We start from the raw sequence: 25,312 nt of genomic DNA on the forward strand, positions 1-25,312 counted from the left end.
TATTCAATACATTTTGTACGTGTACGTGTACATGTTAATGTGAATTAACTGCGAATCTCTGTGTGAAATGGATGCGAGGTCAAAGGTACATCTGGCAGGATCATGTCAGGCAGGTATCTTGTGTTATTCAGGAGCCTGGAAAAAGTGTGACGTCAGAAGCTAAGGCTGTATCCCAATTGGCATGTACAGCTACGGCGAGGCTGTTGTTAAAGACAGTGGACACTATTGGTAATTCAAAATACACGTAGTTGTAAGCATAAAAACTTACTTGGAAATGAGTAATGGGGAGAGGTTGGTAGTATAAAACATTGTGAGAAATGGCTCCCTGTGAAGTAACGTAGTTTTCGAGAAAGAAGTTATTTTCCAGGAATTTTGTTTCGAGACCTCAGATTTAGAATTTGAGGTCTCGAATTTATCATTGGAAAGCACACAACTTCGTGCGACAAGGGCATTTTCTTTTCTTCAACTTCGACGACCGATTGAGCTCAAATTTTCACAGGTTTGTTATTTTATGTATATGTTGAGATACATCAAGTGAGAAGACTGGTCTTTGACAATTACCAATAGTGTCCACTGTCTTTAAGGACTGTGTTGCTAAGGACGTCCTATACTATAACCCATGATGACCCGGCAACGTAGTCGTAGTCTTAGCCCTAGCTAATTCGGACACAGCCTAGGTCTTTAGTCCCTATACCCCTACTCTGCCCTATTTTAATAAACTCAGTAACTACTGGAATCAATGGAAAGATCAGTAGTTGGCAAGCTGTTTTATCTGACTCATATCAAGATGTATAGCTGAGGGGCCTTGCTAACACTTAAATAACATCTCCTTTAGAAGATGTTAATTCTTTTCATCATTCAGTGAACAATTTCCCTTGTACCGAAAGAACAAAATGCTGCACAAAATATTTCAATTGCTTCTCAACAATCAAGATTTAATACTCGGCATATCAACATTCTCAGTGTGCACAAAACAAGTTCAGTCTAAATTTCTTGCTGTGCAAAATTGCTGTAAAGATGCTGTGCCAGATTTTTGGCCCATTTGACCCATTTTGGTTTAAAATTCAATAGGTATTTTGATGGGGGTCGAGAAAGTTACAAGCTTTTTCATTTGAGCCATTGCTCGAAAAAGTCCGCAAATTATTAGTAGCAGTGAAATAAAGTGCTCAAAATTAGTTTTTGTAGGGATCCCGACAATATATCATGTGACCAAATCTTATGTGTTTTATAAGAAACGTTTTAAATTTTTGTCATGGTTCCTGACCATTAAAAGTAAAAGTTAAACCTTTTTACGTTAGAGAGGGTGATACTCTTTGAAATACCATTTACTCAAATTTTTTTTTTTTATGTTTGGGGCCAAAAATCTGACATAGCATCTTTAACAAATTGTCCCGTTAAGTCATTAGACAAAATTAAACACACAACAACAGCAACCTTCTGGTCTATTTAATGACCTTGTAAAAAAAAAAAAAAAATAATAATAACAATAACAATTTAAAAGATGCTTGCAAATCTAGCATTCAAACATTGTTTTGCAAAACATTGACATTTTTAAAACTTACTGGTGTACATAATACATGTTGTAGGTTGAATGTAATTTGTAAATTTGAAGGCAAGGCTTTAGTTTTTGGAACTGTTTGATTGTTTTTTTTCCCTATGTAGTTTGTAATGCATATAATAAAACTAACATGTGAAAATTTCTTCAAAAGGTGGTTGAGTTTTGAGATATCGCTGAAAGCGAATATGTCCACGCAGGAAGAATAATCCGTAACGGGAATACACAATTTGAGAAGCATTTGCATATTACAAATTTGGTTGCGTAGAAATTTTTATTTATTTTTTTAATAACAACATTACTTTGAACAATTTCTTTTCGCAAAATGCTTTATCGAAAGCTGCTGTAGGCTTCTAACCTAAAGTTTTTATTGCCGTCAATTTTAAGAGAAGTTTCTCCTGAAGATGAGCAGAGTACATAAACATTCGAAACGTCAAGACCACAACGGCCCTTTTCAGAGCCAACACCCCCACAAAAGAGATGTACACATGGTTGTACCTGCAAGTTTACTATTTATTTATAGTTTCTTCTTATTTATCCCCATCCTGCAATGCTTCAAACAATTTTAAGAGTGATAACCAAGCGTAATGAACAGGTTCCCTTTCCAACAAAAAAATTCTGTTGAGAAAATTGTTGAATTGTATAGAATAGAATTGAATAGAGATAAGTTACGAGCACACATAACGCAGGTGGGAAACTGTCGAAAATAAAACATGATGGAATGGATGTTCATGTATTGAGACATACAAGTTCATTCATCAACACCACCAAACAGCTGGAACAGACATGTTGAAGAAATGCCTGATTTAAGAAGATTGTCTTTAAGCCGTGAAGCAAGACAAACCAACGTTCTGTTCCCTTGAGGGAAGGTACAGGTTTGTTAATCACAAGATAACAATTCATGGCAATAAAAACTTTTGGTTATTAATACAATATAATAATAACTGTATTTATAAAGCACCAGCCGTCGATTTTCACTAAACCCTTCCTAACTAAGGATTAATCTTAGGACAAGTTCAGTTCCGTATCTTAAGACGTTAGGACGCATTTGAACCCCGTCTAAGTAAGGACTGGTTATACTCGTGCTAACTTGAGATAGGATTAATCCTAGCATTTCGTGAAATCGGAAGCAGGAAAGAAGGAAAACAAGACGGAACAAAGATGCTTTCGACCAGCTGCATGTAAAGACTAAAGGAAAAGATGGGTCTCAGAGCCCGTTTGAAGGCTGGGACACTGCTTGAAGCCTACAGCGGCTTTCGATAGTAAGCGTTTTGAGAAACATTTCACTTTAAAGTATTGTGGTCAATGTAAAGAAATATATAAGTTTTTATGGCAAAAAATTTGAAAATGAGAAGGGTTACTCAGTTGTTTTTTCAGATTGTGTATTCCTTTAAGGGATTGAATCTTCCTGCGTGGACTTATAAGTACATGTATTCGCTCCGGATTTTCGGCGATATCTCAAAACCTCTACCACCTTTTAAAAATATTTTTTTTTTTTTCAGGATATTTTTCTTATGTACTTCTGTATTTGATAGTATTTAAATAATCAAAACGATTCCACAAACCAAAGATATACTTGCTTTGAAAGTACACAGTTAATTGTACATTTAACTGTTACATGGAGTCCATCTTCGAGCAATTGTTTCAAAATGAGGACGAGTAGTACTTGTAAAATTTAATTAAGGAACATTATAACGAGTTGGTAATTAAGTCTTCAGTTGTTACATGTACAAACTCAATAATATTTCAATCATAAACTAGAAGTCAACCATCTGAATCTAAAAAAAAAATAACCCCAAAACAACGACTTTTATTTCTGTGAACGAAGATCCATCTTCAAGCAATAGTGTCAACAGGATGAGTTATTTTAAAACTTAATTAAGAAACATAATAATGAGTTGTTGATTATGCCTTCAGTTGTTACTTAATACCATTTCAATCATTAAACTGGAAGTCAACCATCTGAATCTAAGAAAACCCTTCCAAGACAACAACTTTATTTTGTGAGGAAGATCCATCTTCAAGCAATAGTATCAACAGTAGGGTACATGTAAAACTTAATTAAGAAACATTATAAGAATGAGTTGTTGGTTATGCCTTAAATTGTTACTTACTACCATTTCAATCATAAACTAGAAGTCAACAATCTGAATCTAAGTTAACCCTTCCAAGACAACAGCTTTCTTCAAGTAACAGTATCGAAAGGAGGAGTACTTGTAAAACTTAATTAAGAAACATAGTACCGAGTTGTTGATTATGCCTTCAGTTGTTAAAAGCATATTACTATTTCAATCATAAACTGGAAGTCAACAATCTGAATCTAAGAAAGCCCTTCTAAGACAACAACTTTATTTTGTTAGGAAGATCCATCTTTAAGCAATAGCATCAAAAGGAGGACGAGTACTACATGTAAAACTTAATTAATCATAAGTTAAACGTTTTTTTTTTCCCGTTACAAGCTCAATAATATTTCAATCATAAACTAGAAGTCAACCATCTGAATAAAAAAAAACCTCCAAAACAACAACTTTATTTTCTGAGGGAAAAAGCACTCATGTAATGTCCATCCTCCACACAAATCCCAGCCAGCACAAAACCCTCACCACAGTCAAAACCTCAGCAGAGAATAATAAACCAGGGATTATGTGTGATCTGTTATTACATCTCCAGCTGACCTTTGACCTCATACCCTGGGATTGAACCCACATCGGCCGTCCCCATCGTCGTCATCTTGGTGCTAGAGAGAGAGAGAGAGAGTCTGAGGGAAACTGATTGGGCTGCTAGGGATGATGGGGAGGAGGGCACGAAGGAGACGAAGCGAGGAGATGACTGCGTGGGCTGTATCACATACTGATCTATAAATATACCCCTCGCTCTCTCCCTCTCTCCAGTCTTATGGATAGGGCATTTTTCACTTCTTCTTCTTCGTCTTATTTTTTTCCCCTCCCTCCCTCCATGTCTCCTTCTTATCATTGACAGTTGACCAGGACTCTGGTTTTGTCTTTAGGTGCACTTTACGTAATGCCGGGGGAGAAAAGTACTCTGGCATTCTTGTCAGTCTTGCTATTTAATTATCAAAAAAATAAATCCGCTTTACGAGTAGATTGTCAGTTTTTAAAAAACTGGCAGGTAGATTATTAATTTTTTTATTTTTATCATTCTGATGTTGACATTTTTGTCTTCATAATTTTAGGGAGATGTTGTTTTTGTTATTTTCTTTTTCTCCTGCCTTTACATGTGTTATTAGCAAAACACAATATTGTTTCAATCTATTTCAACCAGTGTTTCCAAAAGAAAGTTAAATCCATATTGATACTCTAAAAGGAATTATTTGTTTCAATGTTAAATTAAATACATTTCAATAATGCCTCGAAATAGTGTGGTTTTCCTTTTACTTTGCGAACTAACACGGTCGGTCATTTATGGGAGTCAAAATTTGACTCCCATAAATGGCCGACCGTGTTTGTCGATGAGGTAAAGGGAAAACCACGCAATTTCGAGTGGTACTTGTGTGGATCATTATATTCTACTTTTAAAATATCTTTCTAATCATATGCATTCTATAACAAACAGTTACAAACGCTTTTCAAAGACTAACTCGACCGATCCAAGGCAACGTGTTCCTTTAATGTCTAATTCTATTTAAAACATTGTTCTAGTTAAAGTAGTTTGTAGGGAAACAGTTTCTCAAATTAGAAAAAGAATCTTCCCTATGCCGACAAATTGTCCAATTACTAGGCCGACCCGTATACCAGCGCTAAGGCTAGTAGACAAAGCTAACCGCTGTGAGATGAATTGGGCCTCTGTGCTGAGACCATCTCTGATGCAGCGTTAGACCGATCGGATGCTCGTCTTTAAAGGAACATTACAGAATTGGGAAGAAAAAAACTTGTCTAAAATCACAGATTTACATCAAACTTACATGGACTAATGAAATATCCCTTGAAATATTTCTGTTTGAAATGTCAAATTTGATGAGAAATAAATAAAAGTAATTTCCCATTTGGAGTTCATCGCTCATTGATTGTTTTGATTCCTTGTTTTAAATCGATCTCATGCAAAATGTATAACCGGTTTTTCGCTATTTTTCTTGTGACCATGATGGCCAATCGATCTCAAACTTCTACAGGTTTGTCAGTTTATGTATATATGGTGGATTACATAAAGTGCTTTTAAAACACTGCCAGTAACTGTTTTGTTAGCAAAAGAACATAATCTTGAATGTTCCTTTAATGCACACCAAGTCAGCATGCTGAGCCGAAATCAAACTCTAGTATTAGAGTACGGGCAACTAGGCAACCGGAGATCGCTCAGTCTGCCTCGGTTACAGGAATGGCGTGGTTTCATTTCCTGTGTGTTGAACTTATTAAATTATTATGATTATTTTCAGTATTGTTTTTGTTTTCTTCCCTAGTGAGCTTTGTTGGATGGTGAATGAGTACACTGTGCATTATACCGGCAAATGTGTAGGGGCTATTAAAAATAGTCAATGTTAATAACTTTTTATTTGTTTTTAAATTGTTTTGACCCACCACAAATTTCATTTTTTTAAAGGAACATTACAGAATTGGTTTTGCTAACAAAACAGTTGCCGGCAGTGTAAGCACCTTATGTAATCCACCATATACATAAACTGACAAACCTGTAGAAGTTTGAGATCGATCGGCCATCTGGGTCAGGAGAAAATAGTGAAAAACCGATTACACATTTTGCATGACATTGATGCAAACCAAAAAATGAATAAAACGCTCACTGAGCGATAAACTCAAAACGCAAAGTAAGATTGTTTATTTCTCAGCAAATATGGCATTTCAGGTAGACATATTATTTCAAGGGATGTTTTCTACTATCATCATCATTAGACCGTTTAAGTTTTATGCAAATCTGTGATCTTCACGATTTTGTTTTCTTACCAATTCTGTAACGTCCTTTAAATATTGAATGGTTTTGTAGTAAATCTTGACACTGAAGAAACAAGTAATGCCTCAAATGAATTGGATTATTATTTTAGATCAAAGGTTGAGGAACGTCAGTAGATTTCAATGGCTGTTCCCCACTTCAGCAACTTTTACTCTGTAGATTAATCAGTCTTCATCTTTTTCATTTATATTTTTTTAATAAAAAAATAAAAATACATATTAAATAAAACTAGTAAGGGACACGGCATACATGGCATTTAAGCCAAACAAACCTATAAAAAAAAACAATATCCATTTTCAGTTATTTCTTTTGAAATTTGTTAACAAAGGGGAAGGGAAATGTTAAATTTATTTTTGTGATGTTCTAATTTTCCAATAGACAAGTGTCCTCATGTGAGTGGGGGAAAAGTAACAAGTCTCTAAATTCAAAATAAAATGGGGGAAATTGCCATTGTTTTTGATACCCTTCCACTGGAAATGTTGTCAACCTCCAAGACATGGAGAATGAAGAAGAATGATGGGTCTGTACATTTTTGTATGGGGTAGTTTAATTCACGACTGATTTTTTGTCTCATTTATCATTTCAGAGAGACTATGAAGTTGCCCAGCCGGAAGACAGACTTGCTCTCTGCAATGAAATTTACAGCAAATACGTCTATGCAGATGTAAGTGTATTTGATCTCCTTTGGATATATCATTAGAATTACCTAATTTTTGTAAATGTTTGGTTGGCTCTCAGTCGTTTTTGTTGTTAATTTTGTTGTTAATTTTGTTTACTGTCTCGGCTAGTTCTTTGGGTTAGTGATCAGCATTTTTTTCTAGAATTGATTGATTATTTTCAAGAAGTGTGCTGTTATGATTAAGAGGCGACTTTTTTTTAAAAAGGGCTAGAGAATTGTCCTCGGATAGTTTCCAAAATTGACAACCAATTGAGCGGAAATTTCCACAGGTTTGTTTTTTTATGCGATACACCAAGTGAGACGACTGGTCTTTGACAATTACTAAAGGTGTCCAGTGTCTTTAATTTACTTTCAGTTTTGTTTTAGCAATTTTTGTTTTGGAGTGAATTATTTTAAATTTGTAAAATTATTGTAATTTTTTTTTCTTCCCGAGATGAGTACGTCTGACCTGCTCATTTGATAGAGTCATAAAAATGTTTTTACGGTTACAATTTTTTATCAGTTAAGTGTATTTTCAGTACATTGACCTTTGAAAATTGCTCAATTTATTCTGCATTTATTTACGAGCCAAGTAGAGGTTACTAAAGGCCAATGGATGCAAATTGACACTGTGGTTGAGGGGAACTGGTTCCAGTGTTGTTCCCCTCTAATCAAAATGGAACATTCCAATATGGCAGAACAGAAACCGTGTCAATTGATGAACCTTTGCTACGTAGCAAAATGGTTGAAATGCGTATGGTGAAATTATACAGAGAGGTTTCACGGTGAAAACGGCTTTGGCTGATGGAAGCTCCAAATCTAATTTAATTATCAAAAGTCCAGAATAAGCTTACATTTTTATAATAGTCTGATTCCCCTGTTGGCATTATATTGGTCATCAACACTATGTCAACTGCAGTACACATGATGTCTTTTACTTGAGGCCTGATACTTCACGGAGGCAATGAAGGCGATTGCCAACATGTCCCGTGGTCATTGCCTTGGTGCCCTTGAAATGCTCACAGTAGAAATTTACAATGTCCTGCCATTTACCAAGGAGAAATGCCTTGGCCCTGTCCCATTCAAGCATGTACAGGCCTGGGCATGCACATGAACAGGCCTCCAATTTTGGTGTTGAAGGGCACTGCAATTTTCCTCTGGTTCGGGGCACTTCTATGGGGGAAAAAACAAATTCAAAAGTGTGTTTGAACTTTGCAAAGGGCAACACAGCAAAAACACATGGAACCTTGTGGGAGCCATATGGTTATAATACAACGACAATGACTAGCACTAAAAATAAATAAATAAATAAAAAAAAATAAAAAAATAAAAAATAAAAATGCGAATAGACGAGTACCAAAAACAAAAAGACACAAGGAAATAAAACACAAGCATTTCAATCACCTAAGCCAGACAATGTCAATATAAGACACTTTTCATAGCAAGATAAAGTCCCAAATTTTCTATTTTAGTTGATGATCAGTTATAAACATCATCGTCTACGGCTCAATACTATACATTTCATAATGCATATAAATTTGAAGAAAAAAAAGTAAATAAAAATCAACAAATAAATGTTTTACTTAGAAAATTTTTCTTTTTGTCAAATCTTGATTAATAAAACCCCATTTACCAGGAGCTCCAAAATATGCAATAAGCAATTTTATGAAATCATGTAAATTAAACTAATGACCTTAATAGTCCTGAACAGATGACATGCACTGAGAAGTACTTCAGACAAAAAATACTGCATCAGCTGTACACAAAGATGAAATATTTTCAACAGTGACTTCACTTAAAACTTAAGAAAATGCGGGACCATGACTAGATAAACCTATGGCTGGTACTATGCAACACAAACAAAGACACTGATTAAAAAAAATGCATCATCCCTACAAATATGTTCTTTAGCATCTTTACATCAAGTGCATTATAGATCACAGATCCCTCGATGCACTTTATAATTTAAAAGGGATATAATACAGAGGAATATTACATACAACAAAATACTGCAACAGCCGTACACAACCATGGAAAATGTAAAACACGGACTAGTCCTGACTCAAAACTTAAGAAAATGCCGGTCCATGACCAGAAACACAAACAAAGGCAACATTTCAAAAAATGCATCTCATCCCTACAAATATGTTCTTTAGCATCTTTAATGATGGATGGTCGGTCGGTGGGGGGGGGGGGTGTTCAAAGAGAGACGAGGCTGGGCTCTAGCAGTTACCAGGGCAACATAATAAGAAAATGTTGTAGCCCGTCTTATTAATACTCAATGACAAGCGGTGCCTCTTGTGCTGTGATTTCTAACACTGCTCATAATACGTGTGTCCATGTCAATAGTGCAACCTTAGTAATCTGCAGGGTGTACGGTGATAATCATGACGCTTGTCATCACCGATATATATCTTGCCGATATTTATTAACCGAGTAGTCTCCCTTCCAACACTTCTACGCCAACGTTGTATCTACTTGTCTTCCTACCCCCCCCCTCTTCCACCTTGTCAAATTAAAATGATATTTGTCATATCGTTTTAACAGATTTATCCTCATCCGCGTGTTTTTTTAAGGAGCTTTGGGGAGATCAAAATTATACAATTTTAAAATACATGTACACTGGAAAAGTGATGGCAGAAATCAACTTGTACATAAAGCTGAAGTGTTGTGAACTTAGGTTTTTTTAAATTTTATATGATATATACATGTACAGCCTCCTTTCACGAGTGTGGTATTTTGTAGTACATTTTGTTTTGCCCGAAAATATCTGACCCTAACTAGAGCCTTGGGGAGAGGAAGACAAGAGATACTGAAATCTTTCTCAGGAGGCTTCCTTAGACGTTACCTTTGCACTTCTCTTTCCTCCCACAAAAAAAAAAAAAAAAAAAAAAACAGCCCCCTAAAACCCACTCATCATCTTGCCGCCAATCGTCAACGCTGACGCCATCAACATCTGACGCTGCATAAACAGAGAACATACATGTACACAAGTGCAATAGCATGTTGGGGGTCCTGATTTTCATGTCAACACCCCCCACGCAATGATACATCACAGTGGACTGGGCCTTCCATGCCAGCCAGCCAGCCAACCTCCAAACATCCAAAGACAAAAAAACAAAAATTCCAACCCACACCCACTCACAAGTCATTAGTGCGCAAATCTATCACTAATTCTGATTAATGCCAATCCCTGGCTATGCATGTAGCTACACAATGTATGGAAGCAGCCACCATCAGGGTACCAGTTGGTTTGCTGTCCACCAACAAGGCTCTCTCTCTCTCGTTTTAATCATTGCTTAATAACTTACAACTTGATTAATATGACATCTCTACACTGACCTTGAGCTTGCAAGCTGCCTTATTCTTCCCCCAGCTCCCTTGTCGCAGGCAGGCGGCTTAGTGAAGCCTGGCCATATTGGAAAAAAGTGCAGCGTACTCTCTGCCTGCAAGGTGTTTTTTTTGTATTGGCGGGGGTTTGTTGCAGTCATAGGCTGACACGAGATTGTCATCTTATAGGCCCCCAGCGCAAAACAGAAATTGTGAGTTTCTTGATGAGGGTTGCCTGTATTTTGGGGTGTTTTTTTTTAGTGGGGATATGTCCCTTGTCGTTAAGATGGTGTGGCTAGAAGCTCTGTTTAACCCCAACAGCCTCATCCCTGCCCTATACATGAAGTACCAGGTTCAAACAAATCTCTGTTGTATTTAATGAAAGTGGATGACTTTTTGTCCAATGTTAGAATCTTGACAGAACGACAAAGACTTGTGAGTTTCCTGATGAGGAATGCCTGTATTGTTGGTTGGTTTTTGAGTGGGGATACATGTATATTAGGATGGTGTTGCTAGAAGCTCTTTTTTAACCCCAACAGCCTCATCCCTGCCCCCCCCCCCCCCCACAGTATCATGGTCAAACAAATCTCTGTTGAAATTTCTAATGAAAGTGGATGACTTTTTGTTTATATATGTTAGAATCTTGAGAGTGCGAGATGGGATTTGTGCATTTCCACACAGGATTGGGAAAAACAATGCATCTCGTAAGATACAAAATAATGCTGAAATTCCTCAGAACTAAATGTATACACATTATTTCCTGAGCATATTTAGATATAAACAAGTGCATTAACCTGTATATGAAGCAAGGTTTTAACCATGGTTTGGTAAAAGGGTGTCCAATTTGCTGGAAATTTCAAAACTTGGTGTAAATGCTTTCCCATTTTAATACATTTACATTAATCAGGGACTAACTGGCACATAAATCAGGGTATCCAAATTTAAAACAGGGTGGCCAAAAGACACCCAGACACCCATTTGGCTTACATTTTGACATGTAGTGTACAAATGAAGTTTTGTTTAATGTATTATTAAGGGAATCAATGTGTGGTGAAGAGGTTTTCAACTAGTGGTTTAATCCCAACGAGGCCTGGTTCTTGATAATTTTACCAAGACAAAGTCAAGGTAAATTATCAAGAACCAGGCCTCGGCGGGTTTAAACCACTAGTTGAAAACCGATTCAACGCATTTTGATTCCCATTCATAAATACCTTTTTGGTCAAAAAACATCGGCACTTTTGGTCAAAAAGTAAAATAAATGCAAAATTTTTAATTGTTAATGATTTCTTTCAATACAACACCCCTCCAGCTATGAAATGGTAAGGCCCTCCACCGCCCTCGGGTAAACAACTCCTTATAAGGGAATGCTGTGCGTTTCGCGTGTATCGCGTGATGTGGCACAACTGTCCCAGCCAATTGTTCTCGACCAATAGGAATGAAGAAACTGTCTTATAATCACAGGTGCAATTTCGCGTGTCATGCCTATGTTTCAACACTTTTTACTGGTCATAAAAAAAGGTTTATACACACACACGTGACGCGTTCTCCACCATTAGGAATAGCGAAACTGTCTGAGGTATTTATGAATACATTTTTAAAAGCGCACCGAGTTGAGATTGCTGAGAATGACATTTATAAAGTACACATTGTACAATTTTTACATATAATCAACTGCATACATGTAATTAGTACAATGGGGTATTGAATACAATATGTCTTAAAGGCACTGGACACTTTTGGTAATTACTCAAAATAATTTTTAGCATAAAACCTTACTTGATAGTGAGTAACGGGAGATAGTATAAAACATTGTGAGAAACAGCTCCCTCTGAAGTAACGTAGTTTTCGAGAAAGAAGTAATTTTCAATAAGTTTGATTTCGAGACCTCAGATTTGAAAGCACACATCTGAAAGCACACAACTTCGTTTGACAATTGTGTTTTTTCTTTCATTATTATTTTGCAACTTCGACGACCAATTGAGCTTAAATGTTCACAGGTTTGTTATTGTATGCATATGTTGAGGTACACCAAGTGAGAAGACTGGTCTTAGACAATTACCAATAGTGTCCAGTGTCTTTAATTTAGTCTCAACTCTTTCAGTCTTCTCATGTACAAATGCATCATCATTGATGATTATATTCACTATCAAGTTTGACGTCATAGAAGACGTCATGTTTCTTGATTCCTTTTGTTCTCCGTTGTCTGGTTTGCCAATGAGCTTTTCCTTAACGGTCACAACTCCACTGAAACTGAAGATTCCACATGGAGGCTGAACAAAAAGTAGATTGGCCCCTTGATGTTGTTTGTGTCGGGCCTGTATGCGTCGTGTTTGAAAGGGCAAGGACACCAAGGCATTTTTCTCCTCGGTAAAGGTTACCCCATGAGGAAAGTATAAACATCTACTGGAGCATTGTATGGGCACCAAGGCAATGACCAGGGGGCATGGAGGCAATCGCCTTCGATGCCTCCGTGAAGTAACAGGCCTGATTTATGATTTTGAATATCATTGTCAGTGCTACTAGACTGTCTGTTAACTGTAGTTTTGTGCACAGTCCGATCCCATAATGTAAAAAAGAAATAACGTACGATAAATTAGTCGACAGGTTGAGTTGACAGATTGGAGTAAGATGTTGAACAGGATTAGTATGTTATTTTTGGTTTTTACCCTAACACCGATGTGTGTTCGCACTGTATACTCGTTACTTTCCGGAGTCCTGTGAAAAACATACCACAGGCATGTTACTCGGGTGGGATTCGAAGCCACAACCCTTGCAACTCTAGAGCAGTGTATGGGAGGTTAAAGGTCACAAGACTAGACTCGGACCCTACGGTACACAGACTTAAAGGTTGCACTGCAGTCTGTCTTTTGACGTCACCTGTTGACGCAGAAACCGCATCTTAAAATAACCGCACCTTTCCAGGGAGCTGGATGAAGTCCCCCAGCTGAGAGGGCTGACCCACTTGCGTAACTAGCAACATACCAAACCTTGGTCTTTTGTCTCGGAGTTCAGGAAGCTAGCCATCTTTATTTAATGGCGGTGTGTAGGACAGGAGAAGCGTCAGTGAAATTCAAAGGATTCCTGATGATAGGTTCTGTTTATTGTACATCCATTTCCTCTTGTACGTTAGATGCTGGAGGAAAAGGCAGGTGGATCCGTCGTGTGATAGCCGTAGACATTCTTAAGTCCACTGGCGGTTTTGCTTGTGTTAATAATTTAAGTGCCTTACCCAACAAAAAAAAAAAAGGGGGGGGGGGGGGGGACTTGTTTGGGTTTGATGTGGATGTGCGTTGGCATGTGTTAGACTGTTAGAACCGTATGGATTCTGGCTTCGTAGATGTTTAATGGTATTGATAAGCAGTCATTATAATGTGCCAAAATCCGTCTAAAGAGACCTTCAAGGCTTAAAGACGCTATGTCAGATTTGTTGCCGATTTGACCCAAAAATGTTGATGGGGGTCGAGAAAGTCACAAGCTTTCATTTGAGCCATTGCTCGAAAAAGTCCGCCAATTATTAGTAGCAGTGAAATAAAGTGCTCAAAATTAGTTTTTGTCGGGAGCCCGACAATATATCATGTGACCAATTCTTATGTGTTTTATAAGAAACGTTTGAAATTTTTTGTCATCGTTCCTGACCATTAAAAGTAAAAGTTAAACTTTTTTTCGTTAGAGCGGGTGATACTCTTTGAAATACCGATACCATTCACTCAAACAAATCTATTTTTTAATGTTTTGGGCCAAAAATCTGACATAGCATCTTTAAAGAGGTAAAACAAAAAGCCAATCGTTATGCCGATAAATATAAAACAACAGTAAACAGAAACAGGTATTTCATTTAAACCCTTAAAAACATGAAACTAATATGATAATAAAAACTTAAAGGAGCAGTCACAAATAATAGGAAGAATAGTATAGGAAGAACCATTGACCAAACAGTAGTACACTACATGGATGCAGACAATGCAAAGAAAATTAGTATAAAAAAAATTAATTAAAGAAAAAAGGAATTGTTGAATGAAATGAATGGGCAAAAGTTACGAAGTATGTAAATTAATAAATAAACAGACATTTTTTACAAAAAGAATATTGTATTTCACAATGACTGAAAATGTTATATAGCAAAAGGTATTCATTTTGAAATATGACTATAGCAAACTAGAAAGAGCTGTGGAGTATACTTAAACAGCTCATCCCCCAATATGCCAAAAGAAAACTGTCAATAATGTATTGATGTTTTGTTGATAATTAATTGATATGAGTAAAGTGCCTTTTACTTAGCGATAGGAGTCACTCAGCAATCAACATGCTGTTCATGAGACTCTGAAGCCATGTCAGAATTGGCTGGCTGTGACCGTGGCTGTTGCTTGGGGTGTTGCTAAGGGTGGCCAAGGCTTTACTGGTTGTTGACGTGGTGATCCAGCCAAAGCCAGCCAGAGTCACCAATCAACATGCCGTTCATGATACTCTGAAGCCATGTCAGAATTGGCTGGCTGTGACTGTGGCTGTTGCTTGGGGTGTTGCTAAGGGTGTCCTAGGCTTTACTGGTTGTTGACGTGGTGATCCAGCCATAGCCAGCCAGAGTCACCAATCAACATGCCGTTCATGGACTCTGAAGCCATGTCAGAATTGGCCGGCTGTGACTGTGGCTGTTGCTTGGGGTGTTGCTAAGGGTGGCCTAGACTTTTAATGGCTGTTGATGTGGTGATACAGCCATAGCCAGCCAGAGTCACAAATAAAGGGCACATCTTCATCTATGATGGATTTCTACTAAAAAAAGGTTATTAGGGCACTAAGGCAATGACCAGAGGCACTGGTGCAATTGCCTCTTTTGCCGCAGTTAAGTAGACTCTTTAGTACGTAGACTGGACCAGAAATTACTTCTTCTGCAAGACCTGCTGAACATTAGGGTGGAGATACATAACTTGAACTAAGTATAAAAAAACAACCGTAAAATATGAGTTTGTATTTGTTGGATAAAAACACCAGACTGCTAGACCTGTTTGGTTGATTGGGTACTGACCCAGTGGTTAGGGGTTAGTGACAAGAGGTATCGATATGGCGCGCTGCCCCATAGCATCGAGGCTGGCTGCAAGAGGACTACAAAAAACATGTAAACTTTTCCCATGATGCACGTTGAAAAAGGCATCATGAGCAGACTGCAGAGGGCGCACTTTGTTGCAAATTGCCCAAAATGATATTGCGGGTCTCGTGAACTTCGCTCGTGTCGGGGCACAGCAATTTCCCTCTGGTAAGGGGCACCTCTAGGAGGAAGATACGTAATTGTAAATTTGTACAGGAGCCATGCAAGGCTTGGCACCACAGCAAAAGCACAGGTAAGGGCACCACTGCAATGGACCCTTCCCATGAAATAGGCTAGTTACATTCACGCATGCGTACAGACCCTGTTGGTTGGCAAGCGCCATAGAGTTGTGCACTCGCGCAATCGCGTGTGCGTCACGCACCCATTAGCCGTGTACAAAACAGCGCGATGTTCCCTCATTTTGCCAACCAAAACGTTAGTGCGCACGCGCTATGTGCAATTTACATACTTCATGGGAAGGGTCTATTGCTTTGGGTGCCGTAAGTTTATTCAAGGCCAGGGCTGGATCTCACAAAGAGTTCAGATTGATCTTGGGTGCAAATCAGTCTTAATTGGGAGGCAAAGTGTGATGTCACAATACGAATCACTATGGTGATATACTGAGAACTCATCTAAAGATGAGTCTTTAGTGCTTTGTGAAATCGACCCCACTAAGATTCACATCAGAGCATTTAGAATCAGACAGTCATCCACAAAAACAATGACTATCAAATCAAGGCGTGGCATGTTTGAGATGGACTTGCAAGGTTTGTGACCCCCCCCCCCATCCCCATCCAAACCCCCACTCTCTTCTTAACAGAATCCTCTATAGGCTCTGCATCTCATTGATTTTGATGTCAATTTAGACTGAACCCAGCTGTATGCAAGTGGTATATCTACGCCATTACTGTACGCACCAGTGTGGTGACTCACTCGGAATGATGCTGGAGTGCAGTGGAGAGAGTTATTACCGATGTCAAAAATGCAAGTCCCCCGAGTGTGTGGAGCTAGACAGTAAGAATAATTGAAGACAAAGTTCAGACCGAAGACCGTCAAAAAAGAACAATAAGACCTCAAACCACTACAGCAACCCAGAGTAGCAACTACAAGATGACAATTTAGATGAGAAAATCACAAAGAGTAGAACAGACGAAACTGAAGAGAGTAACACAAAGGGCAAACTATATTTAAAACTGAAATCAGAACACCCCAAACCAACAATCAAAAGACAAAGGAAACGCAAGAAGAAAAAATCGTTGGCTCAGTGCTACACATACGGTCATTAACGGCAATTTTATTCTAATGATCAAAAGGTCATTCAGTGAAATTTTAATGATGCATTTGAACAAATTGTTTTTAAAAAATCAGCAAATATATGTTTAATTTAGAAGATGAATTGTCTTTTTGGCAAACAAATACTGTGCAGACCTCTGTAGATAATTAAAACATTTTTTTTACCAGGAGCTGCAGGGGTGCCAGTTTTCTAGCTATTGCTAGAATTCCAGTTTTTTCAAATTTTCCCTAATGTTTTTCTGGCGCGCCGTATTTCATCTGGCCGGAAAAAAATTATTAAGCCACTGATGTACCTGTTATTTTAATGTTATTCATTATATCAATAAACAATTGATGTCTCACTAATGAATAACAATTGCTTGAGGTTGTTGAACACAAGATCTGCAATTTGGTGTACTATATTTATCAGTTGCTCATTTTGTGTCTTTGTAACAAAAACGGTATTCCATGATTGTGGCTGTTTACATTTGCGTTATAACACAAATACATGTACCTTTCGATTTCACAGTGGATAGTTTGCCTGACTTAAAGGAACATGTTGCCTTGGATCGGTTTAGTTGGTCTTTGAAAAGCGTTTGGAACCAATTGTTATAAAATGCATATGATTAGAAAGATATTTTAAAAGTAAAATACTTTTGTTATAAAATGCATATGGGTAGAAAGATATTTTAAAAGTAGAATACAATGATCCACACCAGTAACACTCAAAATTGCGTGGTTTTCCTGCTACCTCGTCGACAAACACGGTCAGCCATATTTATGCCCGACCGTGTTAGTTCGCGGCGTTGAAGGAAAACAACGCAATTTTGAGTGTTACTGGTATGGATCATTGTATTCGACTTTTAAAATATCTTTCTACCCATATGCATTTTATAACAAAAGTATTCTACTTTTAAATATCTTTTTTTACCCCTATGCATTTTATAACAAACGGTTACAAATGCTTTTCAAAGATCAACTCGACCGATCCAAGGCAACGTGTTCCTTTAAGATGCAGCACAGTACGTAGACAAATATGAACATTTAATACCTGTTTGTTCATAAATCTGTGCAGGGAACTCAGTGCAGGGAAAGTGTTGGATGAAGCAAGATTCACATGTGTTTTGTTTTGAGGTTGACAGCCAAACTGGATGAGTTGCTAGTAGGGTTTTACACATGTCTAAAATCAATGGCTTAGCTTCAATACAACGCGGTCAGTAAAGTGGGGGGGGGGGGGCTTGCTAGTAAGGGTGCAGATTTGATTTCCTGGCTGGACAGTCGGCGTCTACGCATAACCGTAACGAGGTCTCGCCTGTAATGATAATATTTGTATGACATCCCTTGTATGTGGAGGTGCGATTGTCGGAGTAGATCGAAGGGGCATGATGGAAAAGGAAAACTATTGTCATGGCAACAGCCAGGTGTAGACGCATGGGTCTTCTTTTTTGTGAAATAGTAATTTTCTTCTTATTGGAAGTAATTTGAAATGAAAAGAAGGGACTTTAGGTGAGTTTTTCTGAGAAGTCTCGTTGATTGATTGAATATAGATGAGACAAAATGTGTTATTATTTGACAATTTTCTGTTCTTGCAGATAAATATTTTATAGGACACGCTAATCTGGATTGTACGCTTTGGGCTATAAAAAGTGTTTAGTTATGAAATTGTTGTGGTTGGAAAGATGTTTTGAAAGTACATGTAGAAAATAATCGATCCTTATAAATACATTCATCTCGAAATTGTGTGGTTTTCCCAAGTACTTTTGTGACCTAAGGCAGTTCGCCATTTTGTGAAGTCAAACATTTGGTTCTTCAAAATGGCGAACCTTGTTGGTTCACAATTGTGTGGTTTTCCCAAGTACTTTTGTGACCTAAGGCGGTTCACCATTTTGTGAAGTCAAACATTTGGTTCTTCAAAATGGCGAACCTTGTTGGTTCACAAAGTAAAAGGAAAACCACACAATTTCAAGGCATATTTTGTGTGGATCATTAAACATGTAAATGTACTTTTAAAACATCTTTTCAACCATATTCATTTCATACCAAACACTTTTTATAGCCTAAATCTTCCCAATCCAAGGTACAGTGTCCCTTAAATGCCTCCAAGATGAACTAAACATATATTGGATTATTAATTTTAGGATAATATTTTCTGAGAAGCGAGTTGAATCAGGATTTTAAACTGGATTTAAAAAGCGTTTATCCTGAGTCATCTGTCTCAACTTGATACTCCATTGTGCCTTAACCTTCTCGAGGCTCAGTCAAGCAAATCTTCTCTTCCTAGAAAAATCACCCACAGGGAGGAACAATCACAGTGACTCGGCCACTTCCAGGAAAAGAAAATTCCCCAGCTCAGTAGATGCTGATGGCAAGTTGTAATCAACTGTGTTATCGTGGCAGCACATCTATGACCCCCCTCCCCCTTAATTCCTAGAGGTGCTGTTAAAGATTTCGCTTCAGTGCACAGCGAAGTCATTCCATAGGCTGAGAAGGGATTATGCGTTGCGGTGTGTCTCATCATAGCTGTGTTTGTATTCAAATGTAACTGATCTTGTTAGACCCAAATGGTTGGGTGTCTTACAAGAACGGAAAGTGATATTCAAATTGCTTAATTTATGCTGTTCCAATGTGGACGCCAGAATTGCAGATTGTATTTTGATGTGTAAATCATGCACAACTTTTCAGCTGGTCCCAATTTCATGGCTCTGCTTACCGTTAGCAAATAATCGGCGATTATGGAATTCCACGCTTTCGTCAAGTATTTCATTGGGTAGCTGGAAATGTGTTGCTTTTCGAGTGCATACTCTATGTTACTAGGCATTCTTTGCTTGCACAGTAAGCGGAGAATGATGATTGTAAGCGAAAAACTCGGACCCAATTTCATTATAAGCCTGTAAGCAAAGAAATTGCTAAGCACAGAAAAGTATTAGAAACAGGTTACCGCCAAAATTACATCACATTTATACTGTTGTGACTGGTGCCCCACTCAATATTTGCTTAACAAATAAACTTGTCCTAGGCATTTTTTTCTGCAAAACAGCTTTTTAAAATCAGGCCCAGCTGATTTCTTCGTTTTGGGTGTTTTCAGCTGTGCTGTTTAAAAATTGAAAAACGGAAGTTGTGCTGATCTTGGATTTTGGAAATGTCTGATAATTTGACTATTCCATAGTAATTATTCACACAATATCAACCTCTACCCTTGAAGCTACTCATTTATACCCCTGGGTAAAGAGAAGCAATTAGAGTAATAGCATCTTGCTCAGGGACACAAGTTTCATGACCGGGATTTGAACCCACTCTCCGATTAAACCACCAGAGCTTGAATATGATGCTCTAAACCACTCGGCCTTGACGCGCTAATTACAGTGTAGTCTATTAATGCTGCCATGGTTGGATGGATTCCACTGAAAGTGCCTATTCTTCAACAAACCGCACTGTAGCCAAGATGGCCAACAGACTTAGCCATAGCCAAAGTTGTTAGGCCGTGTCCGAATTAGCGGCTACAGCTATTGCTACGTCTAGATTGCTGCGCCATCATGCGTTGAAGTATAGGTTGCCTTAGCAACACACTTAGCAACATCCGTAGCCATAGCCGTCAATTCGGATACGGCCTTAGAGTCGACCACCCATCTAATCAATATTAAAATAAGTCTGGACGGGAAATTAGTCTGACCTCTTTTTGGTATAATGAGAATATATCATCATTAATTGCTAATGCACATCAGGAACAAGACAAAGATGGTGCCAGGATGATGGGGTTCTATTGATGAATATTGGCACATTTTCTCTCTTCTTTTGTTGTAGTTATGGATCCTTAATTTTGCAATTCCATTAAGAAATGCTCTGTTGCAATGAAATGATTTCATGTCATACATGTACACTGATGCTTTGTCTTTTGAAAGGGCAAGGGCACCAAGGCATTTACTTGTACAGTGTACATCTATAAGGAAATTGTAAATATCTATTGGAACATGTCAAGGGGGCACCATGGCACCAGGAACATCGGAGGAAATTATCCAAGGCCTGTTTACATATAAGTTGTTTTCCTTTCTTGAAAATAAGAAAGAATCTAGATTGGTTTTAAAGGGTATGTACATTTTCCTAACAAAAAACCAATGTCCACAGATTTACATTAAACTTACACAGTTTGAAGATTATGATGGTAGAAAGCTTCCCTTGAAATTTTACTTACTGAGGTGCTGTAGTTTTTGAGAAATGAGTAAAAGTAATAATTTTCGTCTCAGTTTTAGCATGTAAAAACGTATTATATATACCAGCTATGCTATGGTTTTGGTATAAATATCATAACTGGTTTAAGGGGGTTTTAAATGCTAAAATAGTTTTGGTCTCATGAGACCAAAATTATTTTGTGACTTGTTTTACTCATTTCAAAACTACACATGTAGTTAGTAATATTTGAAAGGGAAGCTGTCCACTATCATTATCTTCAAACCCTGTAAGTTTAATGTAAATCTGTGGACATTTTGAAAAAGTACCGGAATCCTTTAAACTGTGCAAGGCCAGAAAAACAAAACCTCTTTAGGGCTCAAATTTTACACTAAACCGCAGGCAGATGGCCAGTAGTTTTATTGTCGGGCAAGTAAACTTATTACTTGACAAGTCCAGCAGTATTGTGCATGATTGACCAGTTGACCGCTGTGAAATGTCTTGAATGGAAACAAATTATATTCAATAGGGGACTTCCGGAATGCTTGGTAGCAGCAGACTTACCGGGTAAAATCCATTGTTCAGAACTAGGTAGACTTGGTTCCAAGTTATTGATCGTGGCTTTTTAGTCGTCCTGATAGCCGCTACAAACAGCGCCCTCTTGTGATCAACCTTCGTCATTTAGCCTAGATTGCGAGTTAGGGCGCGTGATAGCTAATAATGTGGGGGCGTTTTTCGTGGCTGAGATGCAGAAGAGTAACCGCTATCTAAGTCTTGAATCAAGTCTAAGAACTAGGTAAAACAATAGACATTTACCTGCTGCCACCTAGCGCTCCGAAGTCTTCTATTATGGACCTTGACTCTGGAATACTTCTATACTATTGAGTATTGAAACATTATACTCAATACCCAAAATACAAATGAGATAAATCTTCTTTTTCACGTCTTTCTTTGAGCAAAATTGTTAAAAAAAAAACAACTTAAAGGCACTCTTCAAGGCACTCTTAAAGGCACTGTACACCTTTGGTAATTGTCAAAGACCAGTGTTCTCACTTGGTGTATCCCATCATTTATAAGCATACAATAACAAGCCTGTGAAAATTTGGGCTCAATCTGTCATCGAAGTTAGGAGAAAATGATGGCAGAAAAAACCTCCTTGTCACACGAAGTTGTGTGCTTTTAGACGGTTGATTTCGATACCTCAAATCCTATATCTGAGGTCTCAGAATCAAATTTGTGGAAACTTACTTCTTTCTCGAAAACTGCGTCACTTCAGTGGGAGATGTTTCTCAGAATGTTTTATACTATCAACCTCACCCCATTACTCGTTACCAAGTGAGGTTTTATGCTAATAATTATTTTGAGTAATTACCTATAGTGTCCACTGCCTTTAAACTGTGTCTCAGGACTCAGGATGTTTTTCTCAGTTTGATTCTTGTCTTGTACACAAATCCAGTATTAACATTTTGAGCTACAAGCCTTGCAGTCTTGTGGATTTTTCTCCCACATTCGAGCTCTGCTCTTACATTGTATCTGGTATATATAAATGTTTGTAAATGCAGTAGACCGAGGACACCCCTGTGTTCTCCCGTTGTTTGGACTTAGACTTTTAGCAATGTCCCCAATGGTTTGGTGTACATAGCGTAGCAAGGACTGTCCCCGGTATGTCATTTTCTCGGATCCCTTTTGTTATAGTCCTCGGTTTGAATGCGTAGACATGTACATGTATAACACATGTGTGAATGATCACCTACTTTCATGGACATTAAAGATGGATTTTGAATGGGCAGTAAGGAGAAACCTTTAAGGTTAATGGATAAACACGATGGCGTCAGAGAAAATGATTTCCAAGGAAGATCGCTAATGGGTAAAATATCTGTCAGAATGTCTGACGGGACCTGAAATGATAAACTGTAATGGGAGAAATCATTAATTAATGAATGCGCTCAGATTATTGCACATAATTACTGCTGTGGCTGCGTTTGTGGTGAAGTGCAAATTTGACTAATTGTGTCTTTCCTCCTCACCATTTGGAAGCCAGCGATTTCGCTAAATTAAAAGTAAATTAATTCAGCAGATGTTAATGATGAAGTATCAATACTGGAATATATGTATACTCTATCTTTAGTTATTGACCTTTTAAGGTAAGGTCATCGTTTAGTAATGACCTCGGGAATTTTTTGTTTTTGTGTGGGTGTGTAATTTCTGTTCCGAAAGCTTGTTTTAAGAATAGCAATGGTGGTAAGCAGACTGCAGAATTAATTTGTCTGAATTGCCCGCGTTGAGGAGAATTTAATCAAACATTTGAATCTGTGAATTCGAGTCATGCATAAATCGATTTCGAGGTTTGGTGGCTGTTCGCGAATGCTACGTCTAGAGATGTGGTTGGTACCCGCTGTTATTGACTAAATGATTGAGAAAATAGAATTAGCTGTTTTAAAGCCATTATACACTTTCGGTAAACAGTATTGTCCAAGTCCCACATTTAATGTGTATCACAACTTATATATAAAATAACAAACTTGTGAAAATTTAGGCTCATTCGGTCATCGGAGTCGGGAGAAAATAACGGGAAAACCCACTCTTGTTTCCGCACGTTTCGTCTTGTCATGACATGTGTTTAAAATAAATCCGTATTTCTCGCTATCGAGAATTGTTATTGTTTTAATGTTTTTTCAAATGGTAAAGCATTTCATGGAACAATATTTCAAGAGAAGTCTTTCACCATTACCTTCTGTAAACCCTGTGAATTATTTGTAAATCTATGAACTTTTTGTTTGTTTCTGTACCGAAAGTGTATTATTGGCTTTAAAGAACTTACCAACCAATTGGACCGATGGTATAAATGCAAAATATAGTTTAAAATGGCCTGACGTTTGACCCTAGATGAGTCTTTCTCGAAGCCTTCGAGAAAGACTCTGCTAGGGTCAAACGTCAGGCCAATAACTTTTTTTTGCAACTAAATGATTGGACGGATTCAACATTTGTGGTGTGATAATACTGTGACAGTTTTTGCTTTTATCTCAACAAGTAGACACTAGACACTAAATCATATAAGCATACAGAAGTGTTTACAATTTTTTTTGTTTAAGATGACAGCATTCCAGGCGAAATTATATTACAAGACGTTGGTTCTCGTAATATCATCCAGATTGAAAGATAATTTATTTTGCTCATTTATTTTCCCTTCATCCTATTGATCTGCCATCTTTTAAGAGGAAAATTAAATCCTAACCTTCAGCTCCACTGAATTACCTCATTTCTATGTTTTCTTCCTTGTAGCCCTTAAAGGCAAGGACACTATTGGTAACTGTCAAAGACTAGCCTTCATAGTTGGTGTATCTCAACATATGCATAAAATAACTAACCTGTGAAAATTTGAGCTCAATCGGTCATCGAAGTTGCGAGATAATAATGAAAGAAAAATAACCCTTGTAACTCGAAGTTGTGTGCGTTTAGATTGTTGATTTCGAGACCTCAAGTTCTAAATTTGAGGTCACAAAATCAAACTCGTGGAAAATTACTTCTTTCTCGAAAACTACATCACTTCATAGGGAGTTGTTTCTCACAAAGTTTTATACTCTCAACCTCTCCCCATTACTCAGAATCAAGAAAGGTTTTATTACGATAATTATTTTAAGAAATAACCAATAATGTCCGGTGCCTTTAACTTTCATACAAAATAATAATAATTAAAAAAAATAAAAAAAAATACTGTAACTTGACGCTTCTTATAATATCAGTTGTTTGTTTCCTTCTCTTCCTCAATGCAGTCTCCTGAGAGGCTACAACAAGTCACAAATGAACAGACCGAGGCATGCCAGGAGGCACTCGAAAACTCCCCAAGCAAAGAAATCTTCACCGAATGCAGGACGTAAGTTACTCCCCAAACGTCACTCTTTGTGCAGAGCTGCCGACTCCGCCGAAAGTTCTCTGAAATTCCATCAATTTTTCCATAAATGGTGTTTGAAGCTTCCCATGGTGTGGAGAATAAGAGTAACTATAAACATAAATATGAACAGTAAACTTGCGGGTACAACCATGAGTAAAATCTCTATTGAAGGACTGGTGGCTCTGAAAAGAGCTGGTTTTTGTTGTTTCTGTTTGGAAAGTGTCCAATGGCGTTAAATCAAGTGGACAACATTGGTACTTGTCTACCCAACATTTATACCTGTAAAAGTTTAAGCTTAATCGGTCACAGGAGTCACATGGTAAGAGTGGGGGAAAAACCTTTATACGATTTCTCTGTTTTCAAGTATTGAAAATATCCAAACGATATTACAGAAGGTAATGGTGAAAGACTTGTCTCGAAATATTATTCCATGAAATGCTT

The 25,312-nt window shown here is 37.6% G+C and overlaps 1 protein-coding gene across 2 annotated transcripts in view; it reads left to right on the forward strand.

Moving 5' to 3' along the window:
• LOC117294576 (G protein-coupled receptor kinase 5-like) overlaps positions 1-25,312 on the forward strand; it is a 98,513-nt gene that overhangs the window by 33,450 nt on the left and 39,751 nt on the right. For both annotated transcript variants that reach the window (XM_033777043.1, XM_033777042.1), the window contains exons 4-5: positions 7,062-7,139; positions 24,753-24,853. In XM_033777043.1, coding sequence (XP_033632934.1) covers positions 7,062-7,139; positions 24,753-24,853 — 179 coding nt within the window. The remainder of the gene's footprint in view (positions 1-7,061; positions 7,140-24,752; positions 24,854-25,312) is intronic.

This window comes from Asterias rubens, chromosome 9, assembly GCF_902459465.1.
Source record: "Asterias rubens chromosome 9, eAstRub1.3, whole genome shotgun sequence".
Classification (NCBI taxonomy): Eukaryota; Metazoa; Echinodermata; class Asteroidea; order Forcipulatida; family Asteriidae; genus Asterias; species Asterias rubens.